Source organism: Nomascus leucogenys, chromosome 4 (assembly GCF_006542625.1).
Source record: "Nomascus leucogenys isolate Asia chromosome 4, Asia_NLE_v1, whole genome shotgun sequence".
Taxonomy (NCBI): domain Eukaryota; kingdom Metazoa; phylum Chordata; class Mammalia; order Primates; family Hylobatidae; genus Nomascus; species Nomascus leucogenys.
In genome coordinates this window covers 121,657,059-121,676,147 of record NC_044384.1, presented here as the reverse complement: position 1 = coordinate 121,676,147, position 19,089 = coordinate 121,657,059, and the positions used below count along the sequence as shown (strand labels likewise).

Here is a 19,089-nt window from a genome sequence, read left to right as displayed (position 1 = left end):
AAAGAGGGAAAACCACTCAGATTTCTCTCTACTCTTGCTTTTTGAAGTTCTTTCTTTCAAGCTTCCATAGGCAGAACCCAATGGAAAACCAGGAAACAAAAGAACTAAGATTACACAGTCGATTTAAGGGTTACTTCCTTGGAGCATAGAGCAAGACAGAGAGGACATTTAGGAAAGGGTAAGCAGAAATACACCGCTATCCTTGTATAAATTAAGTTAAATAATTTTTCTTTTCTCCTAACTATTAAAAATAAAGAATGCAAATTCAGTGATAAACAGCACGTACTATTTTGCCTTAGGATTGGCGATTGGCAATTGATACAGCTTGGTAGGAATAATGGCAAAGTGGCTTCGTTTAAAGAACAAAACTGCTCTTTTACTCTGTTCCATGGTTGCTGTGATGTCTTTTTTTCTGACACCAAATGTGTGGGTTTTTCTGACATCAAATACCTTATTTTTGCATGTTGATTCTCTAATTCTCTGACATCAATTGGATGTCCTACAATTTAACTCAGTTTTGACACAAATTACCTGTTCATCATCAGACTCCACAGGTGTAAGGGCTCAGTTCCACACCAGCTGCAAATGGAGTGCCCAGGTGTATAGTCCATTCTCATACTGCTATGAAGAAATACCTGAGACTGAGTAATTTATAAAGAAAAAGAGGCTTCATGGACTCACAGTTCCACAATGGCTGGTGAGGCCTCACAATCATAGTGGAAGGCAAAGGGGGAGCAAAGGCATGTCTTACATGGTGGCAGGCAAGAGAGTGTGTGCAGGGGAACTCTCTGGCCTCTGAGCCTAAGCCAAGCCACCACATTCCCTGTGACTTGCATGTATACATCCAGATGGCCTGAAGTAACTGAAAATCCACAAAAGAAGTAAAAATAGCCTTAACTGATGACATTCCACCATTGTGATTTGTTTCTGCCTCATCCTAACTGATCCATGTACTTTGTAATCTCCCCCACCCTTAAGAAGGTACTTTGTAATCTCCCCCACCCTTAAGAAGGTTCTTTGTAATTCTCCCTACCCCTGAGAATGTACTTTGCAAGATCCACCCCCTGCCCCCAAAACATTGCTCCTAACTCCACCGCCTATCCCAAAACCTATGAGAACTAATGATAATCCACCACCCTTTGCTGACTCTCTTTTCGGACTCAGCCCACCTGCACCTGGGTGAAATAAACAGCCACGTTGCTCACACAAAGCCTGTTTGGTGGTCTCTTCACACGGATGCGAATGAAAGGAACTATCCTTTATGAAACCATCAGATCTCATGAGACTTACTCACTATCATGAGAACAGCACAGAAAAAAATCCCACCCCCATGATTCAATTACCTGCCACCAGGTCCCTCCCATGGCACCTGAGAATTATAGGAGCTACAGTTCAAGATGTGATTTGGATGGGGACACAGCAAAACCATATCACCAAGCTACCCACATTTCTTCCCAGCAACTACAAAATGTGGGAGTACCCACAACTCCCCAATTCAGGTTTAGTAACTCACTAAAATGACTCTCAAAGCACTTTATGTTTATCGGTTTATTATAAAGGATACAACTCAAATGAAAGAAATGCAGATGGCCAAGTATCAGGGAAGGGGTGTGTAGCTTCTGTAGCCTCTCTGGGCTCACTACCCTCCTGGCATATATCAATGTCTTGACCAACCTGAAAATTTCCTGAACCTTGTTGTTTAGGGATTTTTATATATGTTTCATTAGGTGAAACCTCTGGGTTTGATTAATTAACTCATTGGCCCTTGGTGTTTGAGCTCAATCTCCAGCCCCTCTCCAGTTCTTGGAAGTCAGAGAGGGTGGGGATGAAAGTTCTAACCCACTAATCAAGTCTTAGTCTTTCTGGTGACCAGTCCCCATCCTGAAGCTACCTGAGTGACCTCATTAGCATAAACTCAGATGTGGTTAAAAATAGTCTATTCTGAATAACAAAACATACCTCTATCACTCAGGAAATTCCAAGGGGTTTAGAAGCTGTGTGTCAGCAACCTGAGAAAAAGACTAAATATATTTTTTATTATGTCATAGTTGCCCTGCAGAAAGCATGGGTTAAACTGTCCCATCTGTTAAAAGGAATCGTAAATTTCAATTTTCGTGTGAAAACTCCCAAGTTTCAAATGTTGACAACCATTTCAAAATTTCCAAAATCTCTTTGCAGTCCAAATAAAACATACCTGTAGACTGGGTTTGGCCCATGGTTTCTAATCTCACATACCTGACACAGAACTTCGGAACAGGAGTTTTCAACCCTGGCTGCACACCGAAATCACCTGGGTAGCTCTGAAATCTTTGTGCCTGGGCCTCATGCCAAAACAATTAAGTCAGAATCTCCTGGGCTGGGCCCCAGAGATTGGTATTTTTAAAAGTAGTTTTCTGATCATTTTAATGTACAATGATTTTAAAAGCTTCTTATTTTGGAATAAGTTTACCTTCACATAGAAGCCATAATGATAATATAGATTTTCTATATACTGCACACCCAGTTTCCCCCATTAACACCTTAAATTACCACGGCACATTTGTCAAAATTAAGAAACTGACTTTGGCATATTACTATTAACTAAACTCCAGACTCTATTTGGATTTTCCCAACTTTTTTATTAACATTCTCTTTCTGTTCCAGGATCCAGTCCAGTTACCATATTGCATTTAGTTGTCCTGTCTCATCGGCCTGCTCTGATCTGTGATAATTTCTTAGACTTCGTTTGTTTGTTTGAGTAGTACTGGCCAGGTATTCTGAATGTCTCTAGATCTGAGTTTGTCAGCTGTTTTTCTTATGATAGGACCCCTAGTTTTTATGGGTTTTGGGAGAGAATACCACAGAGGTGAATCACCCTTGACATCTTTTATCAGGTTATATTCCATTTTTGAAAACAACTTCTTGAAGTAATAGTGGCTGGGTAGAGTGGAGCTAGCAGGACCCATCCTACTCTTGAACAGATTGAAGTACATCGGTCAGTAGAGAAAATCAGGAGGGATGACATGAGGCCAGCAATGGAGCTGCATCTCTTCCAAATAAATAGTCTCAATTGAAAGTCATGAGACAACAGTTCTATTCCAGGTTCATCCACTAACTAGATTTTAGGGAAGCCAGTCACAGTCTTCTAGTGTTACTTGCTTCATCTGTACAATATAGAAGTTGCTATCTGAGGCCATTTCCAGTCTTGAAATTATGTGATCCTCAAACTCTGGAATGTGTTTTCATTAGTCAAATATTGTCATCCACAGTTTAATTTCCTAAGAGGAATGTGTTGTAATGCTGAGCAAGATACCTCCAAATTTCTGGTTTCTACAAAAGGGCGTGTAAGGGAGGCCTCTCGGCTTCACTGTTTGGTACTTAAGACACTTGTATCCTAAGAATGTCAGGTGCCTGGCAGGAAGAAAACAAATTGCAAAAACTGAGAAGAAAATTCATCGCATTCATTCTTCTTTGTTTCTGGGACTCACTATTTTATTCCTTCCGTTACAATGGATTAAGAAGGAAATGACATAATTTGTTTTTGAAATGTCAGAAGGAGTGCACGGTGTAGTACTTTAAAAAATATTTTAATGTTGACCCTGTGCATACGTAAATCTTTCCAGAAATGAGGATGACTGGCTTACAACGTTAGATACTCTAAGTTGCCAATAATTTGTACAGAGCCTGTGACTGCAAAACCACAAACATTTCACAATACTGGAAACCTCTAATTAACCATAATAAATGACAGGATGGATTTGTTTTAAATACTTGGTTAATAATGCTTATTGCTTTAAGACCATAAACTGTGTGATTCTCTATGGAGGTGACAGAGGTAGGCTGCAAATGGTTTTGCAAAGTACATTTCTACCTCTGCATGTTAAGTCTGACCCAGAACATTCTACTAATATTGGATCAGCCTCTCATCTGATGTAATTTGCCTGTGGGAATTGTATTGGCTGTTAAGCTAGCTCCTCTTAGTAGCTGTTTAAAAAAAAAAAAAAAAGGAAGAAGAAGCACAATTCTGTGGTGTGTTTCAAATAACTGAAGCCAGGTTCCTAGGTACTGAGACAAGAAAGAATGTCAAACAGAACCTTTAATGTGTATTTATATTTAAACATCAGACCTAACAGAAAACCCTGAAGCTTTGTACAATGATTAGAGCCTTGTAAGATCCTAATTAATGTATTGTCAGGTGAATGGTTGGCCTGGCACTCAAGCTGTTCTGAGGGACGCAAGGGGTTTCAGGTACCGCCTAGGAAGAATAGATGCAGTTGTAGTGATTCAGTGGCCCATCTGAAAGGGACATATAAAGGCAGCTGTGTCTGGCGTGCTGTCTTTTCAGACTCACTTGATAATGCTAGTGTCAGTTTCAACTGAAGCGTGTGCCAGATTCCAGATAGCTTGAGCTGGCATTTCAGAGAGGTTAATTGTGAAACTTGAGAAGAAAATGGGCACATTCTTCCTAAGATAGCTATTCAAATATAGTCTCTTTCCTCCCCCCCAGAGCTTTCTGGGTCTCAGTCTCACTTTTGTTCTGCTTCCACATAAAATGCATGAGGAACACTGAGCCTTTTCCCCTTGGCAGCTCCTATATTGCCATCTTTGCTGGGACTGCTTTGCCTTGTTAAAATGTGCCCCGTGTATTAAAATGGAATTGTCACTGCTGGGTGGTGCAGCATAACATGGTTTGACACTAAGCGCCGGCAGCTACAGAAAACAGACTTTTATTGCATTTATTCTTTCAGAGACGGAGTCTCTAAAGGCTCACAGCAGACATTCACTTAGTTAAATCTGAATGAACCCAAAGTGAACAATCTATGCTGCTGTCTTTGTGTTCATAGAAACAGCCCCCATCCAGCTTGATATGGCTGTAAAACAGTGTTAAGAAAAGACAATCATACTTAGAATACAGAAGGGAGGACTTGAGGCTTTCAAACAAGAACAAAAATATTTTAAGTGGGTGGAGTGGGTTAGCCACTTGATTTTCTTTTTTAGCTTCCTCTCTATTCCCTAAAATGTATTATGTAGAATAAACACACACACACACACACACACACACACGCACCCCTAGTATTAGTCTTCATTTATAATTCCATGCCATTTTAAGACAAAGAGAAAGGATTTGATTTGTAAGACTCTTGCAAGCAAGCTTTAGATTCTTAACTGCCTTTTATCCAGATGAGTACCCAGAGAGAGATTGAATAGGGAGGGGGTTCTGAGGCATAAACTTTGCATTCTGTAGCTCTCCTGGAATAAAAATTCCATAAAGTAACATCTGTAGTAATTAAGGGCTTACATTTCTTCTCCCATTCATGTCTCTGCTAGGAGGGAAGGTTATTTTCCCTAAGAGACAATAGTGGATCCTCTGGGAAGAGAGAAAGAACAGAGTTAGAATTGTTTTCTTCCTGGAAATGGAAGTTTTCTACTTAAATAAAAAAAAAAAGATAAAATAATTGAAAGACTTACAGTAAAATGTTCCACTGGAAAGGAAACTTGAAAGAGTTAGGAAAATTGTACTTAGCTGTTCCTAAATATTTAGAATGAGGAAAGATTCCTCTTGTCTTTCTTATCCAAACATCTTCTGATATAGGGGAACTTGTGAGTGACTAGTAAACAAAATGCTGTTTTTGTTTTTATTTTTATCTATTAAAATTGCATAGTTTTCTTTTTATTTGGACATCAAATTGATTCATTCTAAAGATTTTTTTTTTTTTTCAAAATAATACTTATGTGGATCCATTGGGTCACCTGATGATATACATACTGACCGTTAATGTTGTTAGTTTCCTACACTCTCTTGTCATAGCAGGATCAGCTACTTAAATTAGGGTGAAATATGACAATGTAGATCCCTTTGTTAAAACACTGTTAAGAAGTTCAAGGTGGCAACAGCAGAACTTTAAACCAAGTGCAGGGTTGTTCTAAGTGTGGGGCTGTGTGTGAAGACATAGGCCTCATTCCTGTAAATTCAGCCCTGCTTGGCGGTAGAGATTTGTCATAACCATCAATAAAGAAAGATGCACACTCATCCCATGCTTCATAGAAATGAACATCTGAAAACAAAACTTTGTCAGAAAATTAGAGCTCAAAAACGGAACTCGTTCCTGATATCATCTTCAAACTTGTTAAACAGGTGATACAGATGCCCTGACTTCCTCTCTCAGTTAATTTTTAAGAATTTCCCGGGCAAAACCTTCCGCTGAGCCACATGCTTGCTCTCTCTACCACATTGTAATAAGGATGCTCGCCCTCCAAGCTGCCCAGCTCAGCCCCCTGCCCTAATTACTTCTCCAAAAGCCTTTCCTAGATTCTGTGCCTCCTCTCAGCATTTCTCTCACTTCTGGGATTCCTCTCACATTTGAATTCTTATAGCTGTAATAAATATGTATAACTTACTTGACATTTGTTAACATAATTTTTTCATATCTTTTTTCCTTTGCCATGTAATATGGTCCTGTAATATGGCCATGTAATATGGTCCTGAAATACACTTAAAATTTAGATGTAGGAAAGTTTTACAGCTTGAGTTGATGGGCACCATTCCAAGAAAGCTCATTTTAATAACAGCAGAAAATCCAAAATTATGCTTTGCCTTTTGAACACATTTTACACGTTTCATACACGTTCTTTCATGTGTATGTGTGCTGTTTCTTAAATTTATTTTTGCCTCTAGTATACTCTTTGGAAGACTTAATTTCCTTTTATCAGAATTAATCCTTAATTATTATCCTCCCCATCCAATTTTATAAAATAATAAAGGCCAGATATTATTCATTATTTGGAAAATGCTACAAATATTACTATGCTTAAGATGTGGTAACATTGCCAAAATTTAAATTATGTTGGTATGGCTCAAAACGTTCATGCTTTAGGTTGTATGTGAGATGCCAAAATTTGGCACAAGAATACCAGTTTAGGAATATTGATAAGATAGTATGAAAAAATAGGATATTGTCCAAAATTCAATATTGAGAAAGTATAGAACCTAAGGTTTGTGTATCTATACCTTCCTTCAACATGTAGGACCCCACTTAACTCTTTGGATGTCTTACATAAAGTGGATTTTCAATAAAAATGTCATAATGCTGACGACTACATTACTATACCAATCAGTCCTTTAGGCTGCAAGCTGTTCAAATAAAACACATCTTGTCAACCTCTTTTGTGGAATCCATCAGCAGTATAGCTTAGTAGCTATAGCACAGGCTTTACTGTTGCACAGGTGTCAGTTCAAATCCTGACTTTACCTCTTATTGGAAAGGTAGTTTATCTGTCTAAGCCTCAGTGCCCTTATTGATATGAATGACAATAACAAGACTTACCCATCAGGTTTGCTAATTCATTATTCAACAGACATTTGTTGAACACTTTCAATTGCCAAATATTGCTGAGTGAATTAAGATAATGCCTCAGGGTTACCTCTGAATGAGTGCTCAGAACAGAGCCCTCCACATAGACACCTTTCAAAGAGTGAATAATACTTTCTCAGCATTAATGAGTTTGTGATGTTCTCTTATCAATCTGGTCATCGTGGTCATGACAAAAGTTGGCAATTAGGGTACATTTCTCAAATCAAGTATTCCTATGGCTTTCTTGTTTTCCTTTACTTCTTAAGTTTCTTTTTCTTGACAACCATATATGACCTCTGGTTTACCTTTTTTTCCCAGAATGGAGTCTACTGAAAAATGTGAAGTGGTAATTCAACATTTTAATGGAAAATATCTGAAAACACCACCAGGCATCCCAGGTAAGAAATGTCACTAATAAGTGACTAAATGATGCTGAGGCTTAAATTGCTCTTATTAGAATAAGTACATGGTAAAGCCCTTGTTGATCACTGCAGAGTTGGGGGGTTTGCTTTTATTAATGTGTATTTTTAAATAATACTGTGTAGCAACTCATCTTTCTCAAAAGCTTTTTGCTAATTCTCCTTTGGCTTTTTGAATCTCTGCTGCTAACTTTCTAAAGTGGGTTAGAAGAAAACCATAGCAAAGAATAGTTAAAGAATGATGTGCCGGAAGCGATAGAAGTTTATGACTCATTATTAATATTAAAATTCCAATTTCCAAGTTACAAAATATCCAAACAATGATATTCACAATGAATCCCACAAATCGATGCCAGCCCTGAAACATTTCTTACCAGTCCACGACAAGAAAAGCACAGAAACTGAGAGAAAGTATTTAGAAACTAGTATAGCTATTTGACAATGTCATGAAATCTGAGTGCATTATTTTCTTTTACAAAAATATCAGTTACTGACAAAGTGGAAATTTTAGAAAATACTGTCCATTTATCAGAGCTAGTTTGAGAAGCCCCAATCTGGACTATCCCAGGGCATTTCACACTTCCCAAGGCAAAATTCCTGGAGTTTTATACATATTATAAAGTGTTCTAACTTTATGCTAGTAAGAATTGCATTAAACATGAAATAATTGGATTTATTATGTGTATCAGAGCTACAAATGCCAGAACTTGAGGTAGTAGTGTATGTGGAAGGTTTTAATATTAACTAAGTAAAGTTTTAAATATAATTCCAATATAAAAAATTAACAATGGAATGAAGTATTAAACTAAGAAAAATCACATAAAGATGCATCTGAATAAGGCAGGTTGGTTTATTTGTTGGTCTTTTATATACAGTTATTCTCAGAGGAGACTAAGGCGACTTCTTCCATCTTACAATATGTGACTTTCATCTTTTTAAGCTTGATTTCAATAGTGTTAGCTGTATAATGCATCTACTATTTAAAACCCATCAGAGAGTTCAGAGGTTGAGCATTTTAGTTTCTTAAAATATATTCAGTTTATAGATAAGAGGAAACATATACAAAAAGAGAAATATTTTGTGGAGGGTTTTGTAATGACTTGCTTTTTTTAAGGAGGATGTCAAGAATGCAGAAAGACCCTTCAGACAGACACTTGCATAATCTGAAAATCTAAAGTAGCTGATTGCTGGCTAATCAGTGAGTCAACATACAGTGAAGACTGTGCCTTGATTTGGTTAGCTTCCATGTGTAACGTTCCCTTGGGAACTGACTGCATTATGATCCAATTGGAGACATATGGTGTTGTTAAGAAAAGAGTTAGCAGTTTTCATCTCAGCATGTTAGCTGCCCTTGCATTTTAGCAGAAATACTTTTTTTTTTTGTATAAACAGACATTTTAAGACACTTTACTCAAACCCGTCATCGAGTAAAGGAGTTGCATTGTTTGTGGACTTTCCTCTTATTTGTCCTATTTTATCCAACAGATACCTATCTATATAGAAGTTGTTCAAACTAGGTGTAAATTATATAATTATATAAAAATAAAAATGAGCAAACTGTGTAGAAATTATGAATGATTCAAGTTTTAGCACAAGTCTCAATTTTTTGATTTGTTCAAAAAATTGGTATGTCAAAAAGATGTATTGAAAGCCTTCTTGCCCTGACTGATTTGAAAGTATTTTATTTGGTTTTCCCCAATGAACATATTGCTGACTAATACAATTTAATGCTGAAGACAAAGAAAGTCACTACAAATCCCCAAATGTCTGGGCATCCTTCCAGAATATGCAGGCTGTGATATTAACCTATCTAATATCATAGCTACACCCAATGGAAACATCGTGAATAGCAGGAACTTGGTTATGAGTTTTCTCACTCATTTTTATCTCCTGGGAACAAGAAAGACAAAATAATTATGTTCAGTTATAAAACTCTTAGGAGAGATAACTGTATGCTTCTGAGATTTCCACTCATCATAATAGAACTAAATACACAATATTGATCATCATCAGTGCTTGAATCTGCATATTTATAAATTACTTTGAAATTTAGAGTTGAATAAAGGCTTCAAATGCTAAGTAAAGACATTTAATCTTTGATACTTAAATTAGGTGTGGAAGAAAAGAGGATATAATACAAGATATGGGTATTTTGCAAGGTAAAGTAGTAATTTGCCCTTGTTGAGTATAATTACTAAGTCATGACAGGCATAATTACAATTTGGGTATATGCTGTCTGCCTTTATTGGTCCTCATTACTTATTACCTGGAAATAGCTGAAATCTTACTTTCAGAAATGTATGTCTTAAGCAATATTTGATTCCATATTTAAGACAGGGAGTAGGATATCACTATGAGCTATGGCATCAGATATTCATACTTTTTTTAAGTGGCCAACTTCCTAATCTTTTTCATTACTTTAGAGAGTGTGTCTTTGCTTGTGAATATACTCAACTATAATTAGTGTGACCCACTGAAAAGAAAATACAGTTTTTAAAATCTGAAAAATCTCAGTGTTCTGGCTTATCAAGATTTGACATATTTGAATTCAGAAGTTTGTGATTTTATAGAACTGCACATTGATTGTTTAAATACATTGCTTTAAGGTCATGTAGATGAGGGACTCACAGTGATCCAATAATGATGACCTGAGATCCTCGGGTCTTAAAAAAGCTGTTGAAAGATTGAATATTATGTCAATCATCTTCTTCTCATACTAGGGCCCTATTGTATTAGTTTGTTTTCATGCTGCTGATAAAGACACATCCAAGACTGGGCAATTTACAAAAGAAAGAGATTTATTGGACTTACAGTTCCACGTGGCTGAGGAGGCCTCACAATCATGGTGGAAAGTGAAAGGCATGTTTCATATGACGGCAGACAAGAGAAGAGAGCTTGTGCAGGCAAACTCCCCATTTTAAAACCATCAGATCTCATGAGACTTATTCACAATCACAAGAACAGCACGGGAAAGACCTGCACCCATGATTCAATTTTCTCCCACTGGGTCCCTCCCACAACACATGGGAATTCAAGATGAGATTTGGGTGGGGACACAGCCAAACTATGTCGCCTACATTTAATGCAACTCTAAGCAAGTACAGAGCAATTGGTGCCATATTCATGCTGTCTACCTCTCTGTTTAGGGACAGTGTGGGGAAAATGTGCCTGTGTTATTGGGCAAATATAATGGCATTCGGTTTCTGTCACTGTTGACAATGACAATTATTCTTAAAGGAGATGCAAAGCTAATTATTTTCCTGAGATGATCATCTAGTTTCCAAGTCCCCTACTATGTCATTTCTATAAAAGAACAAGGAAAAAATCTATTTCAACCTAAAATGTTGACATTGCTCTGAATTTCAAATTCTAAAAATGTCATAGTTAAGGAAATTTGCAAGGACATGTAACACTGACCACATTTATGTTGCTGCCCCATTTCGATTTGAGCCATTGTTGGAATAATTTGCTAATTTAATATGATTCACATTGGTATTGGGTTCTAATTCCTGACAGATAAGTGAGTTGGAAGAGAACTTTACAGATATCTTTTTGGAACATGCTTTATTTCTCTGGGCTCCTCCTATTTATTCATAAAAGATCTTTTTTTAAATGAATACATCATGGATGGTTGATGTCTTTTAGCATATCCCAGAACTACCTCTGTTCATTTTAGATTATAATGTTATCCCCAGATTTTGGTTACCTGGATCAATGAAGCTAAATATACATGCCAAAAATCAAATTATTGAGTACTAGATACAGGAAGTTAACAAAGATCAGTCATGTGTATTGCTGCTAGCAGATGAGAAGGAGAGACCAAAAGCATGTGTTAAACAGTGTCAGTCATTTGAGTGTTGTAGCCATCAGCAGAAAGAGATCATTCAGCGTTTTCTCCCTTCCCTAGAGGGAAAAGAAAATACAGCATTCCATAAATGTTGCATGTCCTACATATCGATCTTGATGTTTTTCTGGACAAAATGAAGGATCATTAGTTGCTTGCCTGCCTAACCCCAGACATTTCTTTGTCCCATAATGAATTGCACAGCAATGTTGTATAGCCCCAAAGTGTTCCATTTTCAAACCTCTGGCAAAAGCAAAGGGTTAGTTCCCAGACACTTCAGGGATCTGTGGGGCATGGACTTAAAAGGCTCACTTTCAAAGAGCCCCCAGAGCAGAATGATACACCATGCGGAAAAGGTTTTCACATGTAGGGACATGTATTGATGAACAGAACATGCAGGCCGGTTTGTAAAAAAATAAATCATGTTTTGCTCCCAAACTAGACATTTTCTTTTCCTGTAAGCACGTGCTCCTCTCGGTGGAGCAGTCTTTTCAGAATAAAATGGAATAACTAACTTCTGGTATGCTTTCCTCACTCTTTACAGAATTGTTTCTAATCTTAATTGAACTCTAAGAAGTAAGGAAAATTCGAGAGAAAGCCTAGCACATTATGGGATCTTTTAAAATTTAACAACTCTTGTGACTGACAGAACTTTGCACAAATAGTTATGTATCAGAGGAATAATATTTTTCTAATAAATAAAGCATGGGGCTTTTCGATGCTTTGACATAGTAATTTTAATGTTGTGTGTTGATGTAAATAACAACGTGTATGACTATGTATGTATATGAATACTTTATGGGAGCAAGCAAGGAAAAATATTTACGAAATGATTTTTTAAATGATGAACACAAATATTTGTATAAACTTAACATTCCTGCCAGAGTAAAATATCGACAACATATTTAAATGCAATTTATCTTAGATTTATCTTATGTGATTCAAAAATCAGAATATTTAAGCAGTAGATTTACAAATTTTTATCAGTGGGAAATGTTGCAGAGCCTTGCGATCTGTGTTTGCTCAATAGTAACAGTCTATTAAGTCCACAAATACAACTATAGCTGAGAAGAGATAACAAATAAAAAATGCTGTGGTGTATAGTTGGGCAAAAAATATGTCTTGATTGTTCTGCTCAGGTGGAGCATTGCTTCTCTCCAAATGTTTCATCTTTGTGAAACTAAAGCATCACTTGTATAACATACTTTGTGAACAATGTAATCCCCAATTGGGTATCATTTTAGATTTTTCACTAGAAAAATGTTTGCGTTCTTAATGTTGGTGATGTCTTCAGATTATTTCTATGTATCAGACATACTTTGTTGCTTCGTGATGAAGAAAACACCTTTAAAATATTATTAGTGAACTTCACAGAACAGTTGGACAACATCACGGTCAATGGAGTCTGAGAATCTATGTGAGTTCTATAGAATTTGATTTGGTCAATCAGTCTTCAACCTTTCTATGGAGCCACATCTGATATTGTGAAGGTAAAAAAGCTATGTGCTGGCAACTGATTAGATATATAAGACAGAAAGAAGAGGTGATTAAATTTCTAAATCTTTGTATGAGAAGCTAAACAGAGAAGGAAAAATTTCATCTTCAAAAGAATAGAAATAATTGAAATGAGTTTTTTGACAGGGCTACATCTACTCTACCCACCTGTGATTTCAGCTGCATGTGAGATGCAACCTAGAAACATCTTACCTCATGTATCCACCTAGTGTCTTCACTTTTCCACCTCAGGACAAAATCTATAAAAGCTTGCTCAATGAGACAGACAAATGTCTTCTACAAACTTTGGGGGACTTATCACCCCCTGGGATAGCCTTCAATCAACAGGGTATAGGAGCCAGAAGATAACATTGGGTCTCTCATCCTTTGGAAGGATAATTCTGAGTCACATTCTACGGGGTTCCTTGAGAGGTTATCTACAGTGGTCACAAGCTCAATGAGGTTTCCTTTATTAGCATTTTCCCCCTTCCCTGTCTTTTCCTTTTCTATCATATCAGCTTCCTGACATCAGCTCCCAATTAAACTACCTTGTCCCTTGCTCTGATTTTAGGGAAAGTCAAATTCAAGTTGGGGGTTCTAGGAATTGTGTTAGGGAACTACTTTTTGATTCAAAATCTTTGGCTATAAACGAAGGTGTTCACTTCACTAAAGTAGTAAAGTGAATTTCATGGCCCAAATATACTGTTTTTATGACTTTTTGTTTTTTTAGAGAGCAGAGATTATAAATCACATAGTAGGGTTAATGAAGGTGAACATTAGAAGTAGTAGTCAGGTAGCAAGCCAGGGTTGAAATTTAGCAAGAGAGGTATGGAAAAAGACAAGAAGGACAAGAAAAAGACAAGAATGGTGGCATGGCCAACTTGAGAACAACTGAGGACATAAAGAGTTAGATGGCTGATAAAAATGGAAAAGATTTAGGGCAGCCATAAAGCCAGTAAAGTGAAGGTGAGGTGCAGGCATAGAAAATTATCAAACAGAAGGTATTTTTTGAGGTTTTGGTCTTGGATAAATGTAGAGGTGGACATCAAATATGACACCCAATGTGTGAATGCCTACAGCTGGCTGAAGTCAAGTGAAAAAGATCTTTAGTCGAGCAGCTGGAGGCTTACGATTAGAAGGTTGGAAGGTCTTTCACTATTACCTTAAATTTTATTACTTAATGTCATACTTGCCTTGATTGCCTCTTGAAGTTCTCATCTTGGTAGAAGCAGGTTAAGTGAATAGTGACAAAGAGGGTTGTTTTTTTTCTTAATTTACCTGATTTTGAATTTTCCAAACCAGAGTACTTATTCATTTTTTGTAGCTCAAGGGCTGTATGCTTAGCTCTGTAAATACTCACTAAATACTCTTTGGAGTTGTATAGTTTCATGAATTAAATGACAACCATACATATATTTGCTTTTAATGAACTTTCTGAAGGTATGGGGAGGATGCACAGCTCTGGGTAAACAAGCATGCAACCAATTTGGGGGAAAACATTGAGGAAAATCTTAAAATATTTTTAAATGTTTTAATTAAAAATATTTCCATATCTAAATAGAGAGAGAAAGAAAGCAAGAGTGAGAGAGAGAAAAATGTTTGTAAGAATAAGAAACTTATTTGAGAAAAATTTCGGTTACATTTTGGAAAGCCTAATTTTTCTAAGACTGCTTTTCAAGGTGTATGCTGAAGACCTAATTGTAGTTTCTTTTCAGAACTCATTCTTGAACAGTGCAATGATGAATTCTGTTTTCTGGCATGGCAAATGGTCTTGCCTAATTATACTGGAATAATGTCTCTAAACTTGTTGCCACTGGAGCTAGTTAAGCACAGTGATTATGCAGCACTTTTGCTCCCTCTGCCACTTCTTCACATAAAAAGATAAATGTCTTGAGAAAAAACAAAAAAGAGAATTTCCAGTCTATATTATATCCCTTTTGGCATAATATTGTTGCTCATTTCTGCCTAGAGAAAGTACCACATTAATGTATTATTTCTCTTATAATATTATATGATATAACATACTCTATAATTTTTAATCAATAAGATATGGTTAATGCTTTCTTAACCATGTTTTTTCTATAGTTACATATAAAGCACCAATAAGTAGCAGCATAATGTCTCTGGAGTTTCCATTTGGTTCCAGAATTTGATTGATTAAAGTAGTTGTAATTTCATGGGATAGAGAAAAGGGATGAGGTTTTCTACACATCTCCAAAATCGTGAACCACCTTCATAACTTATTTCTAAAATACTGTCTCCATTCAGGTCTGCACGAATTTCTAAACTGAAAATTTCATGTAAAAACTTACAAAATAAATAATAAAACACTAATTTTGCTTCTAAGACCATGTTGTGCTTTGCCTTCTGTCAGCATCACTAATGAGTAGCTAAACCATTTAGTGTCTGTCCGGATGAGTCCTATTAGCAAGCTGAGGGTTGAGTGGCTTAAGACCAATTAACACACAAGCCAAGGAAACCAAATTGAATAATTAAGTTCTTAGTGCATTTCAGAATCTAGAATCTCATTTAATAGGATTGATTTAAGAACACATTCTAACCAATTTTTGTATGAATGGATAGTATTCTGAATTAAATACTTGCCACTCTCTCCTTGTAACCATCAAAAAGCCTGCTATACATACACCTCATTATTTATTATCTAATTTTTAGAATGAAAAGTCTGCAAAATGTAAGAAAATATTTTAAGAGAAATGTGAATGAAAACAGTAGGCAAGCTCTGAACTAGCCATTATGTGTTTATCTTATTAGCTGCCTCCTCTGATTTCTTACGTCTTTCAGCCCTGAATGATGAATCAATTATTTGAGTAATATTTTAGTTATTTTTCAGTACAAAAAATAAATCTTTCATAGGAAATTGGCATGCTTATGAAGATTCATTTGTCCCATTAGATTGTAGGTTTTTCTGAGAAAGAACTTTGATGTTTATCTCTCCCATCTTCCTTAAGCAATTCAAACCCTTTGAAAACAAGGACTGCACCTTACTGTTTATTCCAAACGTCTAGCCCAAAGCCTGGCACAGAACAATACAAATATCACTTGTTAAATAAATAAGCAAATACCTAGTTGTGGTAGACAGAATAACGGTCCTCTAAAGATCTGTAACTCCTAATCCCCAGAACCTGTAAATATGTTAGGTTACATGAAAAAGAGTAATTAAGGTTACAGCAAAAATTAAGGTTGCAGCTGGAATTAAGGTTGCTATTAAACTGACCCTAAAATAGGAAAATTATTGTATTAGTTTATTCTTGCATTGATATAAAGAACTACCTGAGGCTGGGTAATTTATAAAAAAGAGAAGTTTAGTTGGCTCCTGGTTCCACAGGAACCAGGAGTGTGCCTGGAGAAGACTCAGGAAACTTACATCAGGGCAGAATGTGAAGGGGAAGCAGGCATGACCTATATGGCTGGCGGGGGAGGAAGAGTGAAGGAGGAGGTGCTACACACTCTTCGACAACCAGATCTTGTGAGAACTCATTATCACGAGAATAGCAGGGAGGAAATCTGCCCCCACAATCCAGTCACCTCCCACTAGGCCCCTCCTCCAACACTGAGGATTACAATTTGGGTGGAGACACAAATCCAATCCATACCAATTAGCATGGTTTATCTGGGTGGGCCCAGTGTAATTAGAAGCATCCTCAAAAGTGGAGGAGAACGGTAGAAGAGGAGGTCAGAGTGAGGCAGTGTGCAAAGAATTAACCCAACATTGCTGGCCTTGAAGACAGGAGGCAGCCTTTGGAAGCTGAAAAAGGCAAAGACTTGGATCTCCCCCCTAGAGCCTCCAGAAATAAACTTAGCCTTGCTGACACCTTGATTTTAGCCCAGTGAGATCTGTTAGACTTCTTACCTATAGAACTGTGAGATAGTAAGTTTATGTTGTTTTATGCCTCTAAGTCTTAGATAATTTGTTCTAGCAACAACAGAAAACTAATATACTAGTATAGAACTTGTATTCACTGAGTACCCAGACTATTCCTGTAGTACATTATTAAATAGCCTCTGAAAAACTCTCATAGTTTCTCCTGATTTTTACCTTCTTTGAGAGTTTTTATTGAAGAAAAATAATATTCAGTGATGCTTGTTAAAGCACAGTAAGAAAGAGTTTTTTTCAGCACCATCACAATAGTTACAGGCACCACTGCAATGGAGTCTCTTATAGTGGAGATGAGAGATTGGGCTCAACTCTGAATGCAGCATAGACAAGTGGAAATTTACAGCCAAGGAGCAGCATAGGAGGTCAGTGGTTGGAAAATTACCAAGAGGAAGCATCAGGGGTAGGATTCTTGCCGAAGAGAGGCCAGGGTAATCAGACGTCACCTAGAAGAAAGTTCAGTGAGCTGACTAAAGTAAGGCCAAATAAAGAATCTTTTCAGTATCATTAGAGTTGCTTGTGTGTTAAATAGAAAAAAAAAATCTTGTTAGTTATTTTAATTTCACAGTTTCTTTATAACTGCTCATAAGCACATACTACTATAGAAGACTGTTCAGTGTCTGAAACAAGAGGCTTTGGGAAGTCCTTATATCTTAGAGCACATTGTTTTTTATTCAAAGAAATAAAATATGAACTTAAACTATCTGATACCGTAAGTATGCCAGGAAAATAATCCTAATTGCTAATCTAAATTCATGCAAATGTGTATCTCTTGGGTCTCAACCTTAATACTTGCTTTCAGTAATTCCTATTCTTGAAAAATTATTAGGGCCCAGAAAAACAGAATGGAGCTCCTTGAGGTTATAATCCACTTTAAGTTTTAGATGATTATATCTAAAGTATAGACCATGCTCACACCCCTACTCATTGTCCCATGAAACAGGGAGTGTCCTAAAGCTCTAAATGCCCTAAATCTTTTATATGAAAGCTTAGTTTTGAGACACAAATTAAAAATTTAGAGGTGGTGAATATGCATATTTATTATATATTAAGAAAGATAATGCTTATGATAAAATAATTTTAAAAATTAAGTGCATTTTCAAAAATGTGTTTCTTTGCCAAAGTTATTATACATTCCATATTATTCCTATAGCAAGATTGGGAGGCTGTACATATGAAAACATAACCATTTTCTATTGAACTGAGTGTGAGACACATTTTGGACCAGAGGTTTATATCAAACAGTTGCACTAGTTGACCCGGTGAGATGCCCTAAAGAAAAAGAACTCAATAATTTAAGTTGATTTCCAGCTGTTTGTTATTAGAGCAAATGTTAGTGCTCCCGGAGTGTTTGCTGTTGGATATCAACCAGCACCTGCATCTCTTTCATTAGGTGCACTGCCCTTAGGCTGCAGCAGCCTGTTTTGCCTGTGAGCAGTGAGAGTCAGAAGTACTTGGGAATTTACATCCCCATTTGGGGCCATCCATAAACAGTGATTGACAGCTGTTAGAATATCAATATCCCAGTTCTTCTGCTTCTGATGAGAATACCCTGTGTGTGACATATGCTATCTCTATAGCTTTCCTAATGGATTCAAACAGTTATAGTTTGTGGGGCTGTTTAACACCACATCCTTGCTTCCTTGGAACCTTCACTTCCTGGTCCCAATTCCCTATTCCCTTACTGGCTTTTCTTGAAAATACTTCCTAAGAATTCACGTTCACAAGCAACCTTGTTTCAATGTCTGTTTCTGGTGAACCCAAACTAAGGTATTATATTCATATAGACAATAAATTTGTTATTCTATGATCTATTATTTTCATTAATGTTTTGAGTTTTACAGTCTCATCTGTACAATGTACTCAAGTTAACTGAATCCCTCAGGATAGATTGAGGGAGGTTTCAAAAGTGAATATAAAATTCCTCAAATTCCCTCACTTCACTGGAAATAGACATACTAGACACTCTAAGTAAGGCAGCACTTGTTTATAGGTGACTGCCTTCTTTATAAAAGGGATACACCATTTAAATGTTGATAAAGTGTGTGTAATGGCGGATAAAAACGTGATCAGGTCTCCTGTGAGTGAGCAATCACTGGCCGATTA

General features: G+C 36.7%; 1 protein-coding gene across 7 annotated transcripts in view; it reads left to right on the top strand.

The window, feature by feature from the left end:
- RBMS3 (RNA binding motif single stranded interacting protein 3) overlaps positions 1 to 19,089 on the top strand; it is an 864,792-nt gene that overhangs the window by 591,632 nt on the left and 254,071 nt on the right. For all 7 annotated transcript variants that reach the window (XM_030812232.1, XM_030812235.1, XM_030812230.1 and 4 more), the window contains exon 6: positions 7,650 to 7,729. In XM_030812232.1, coding sequence (XP_030668092.1) covers positions 7,650 to 7,729 — 80 coding nt within the window. The remainder of the gene's footprint in view (positions 1 to 7,649; positions 7,730 to 19,089) is intronic.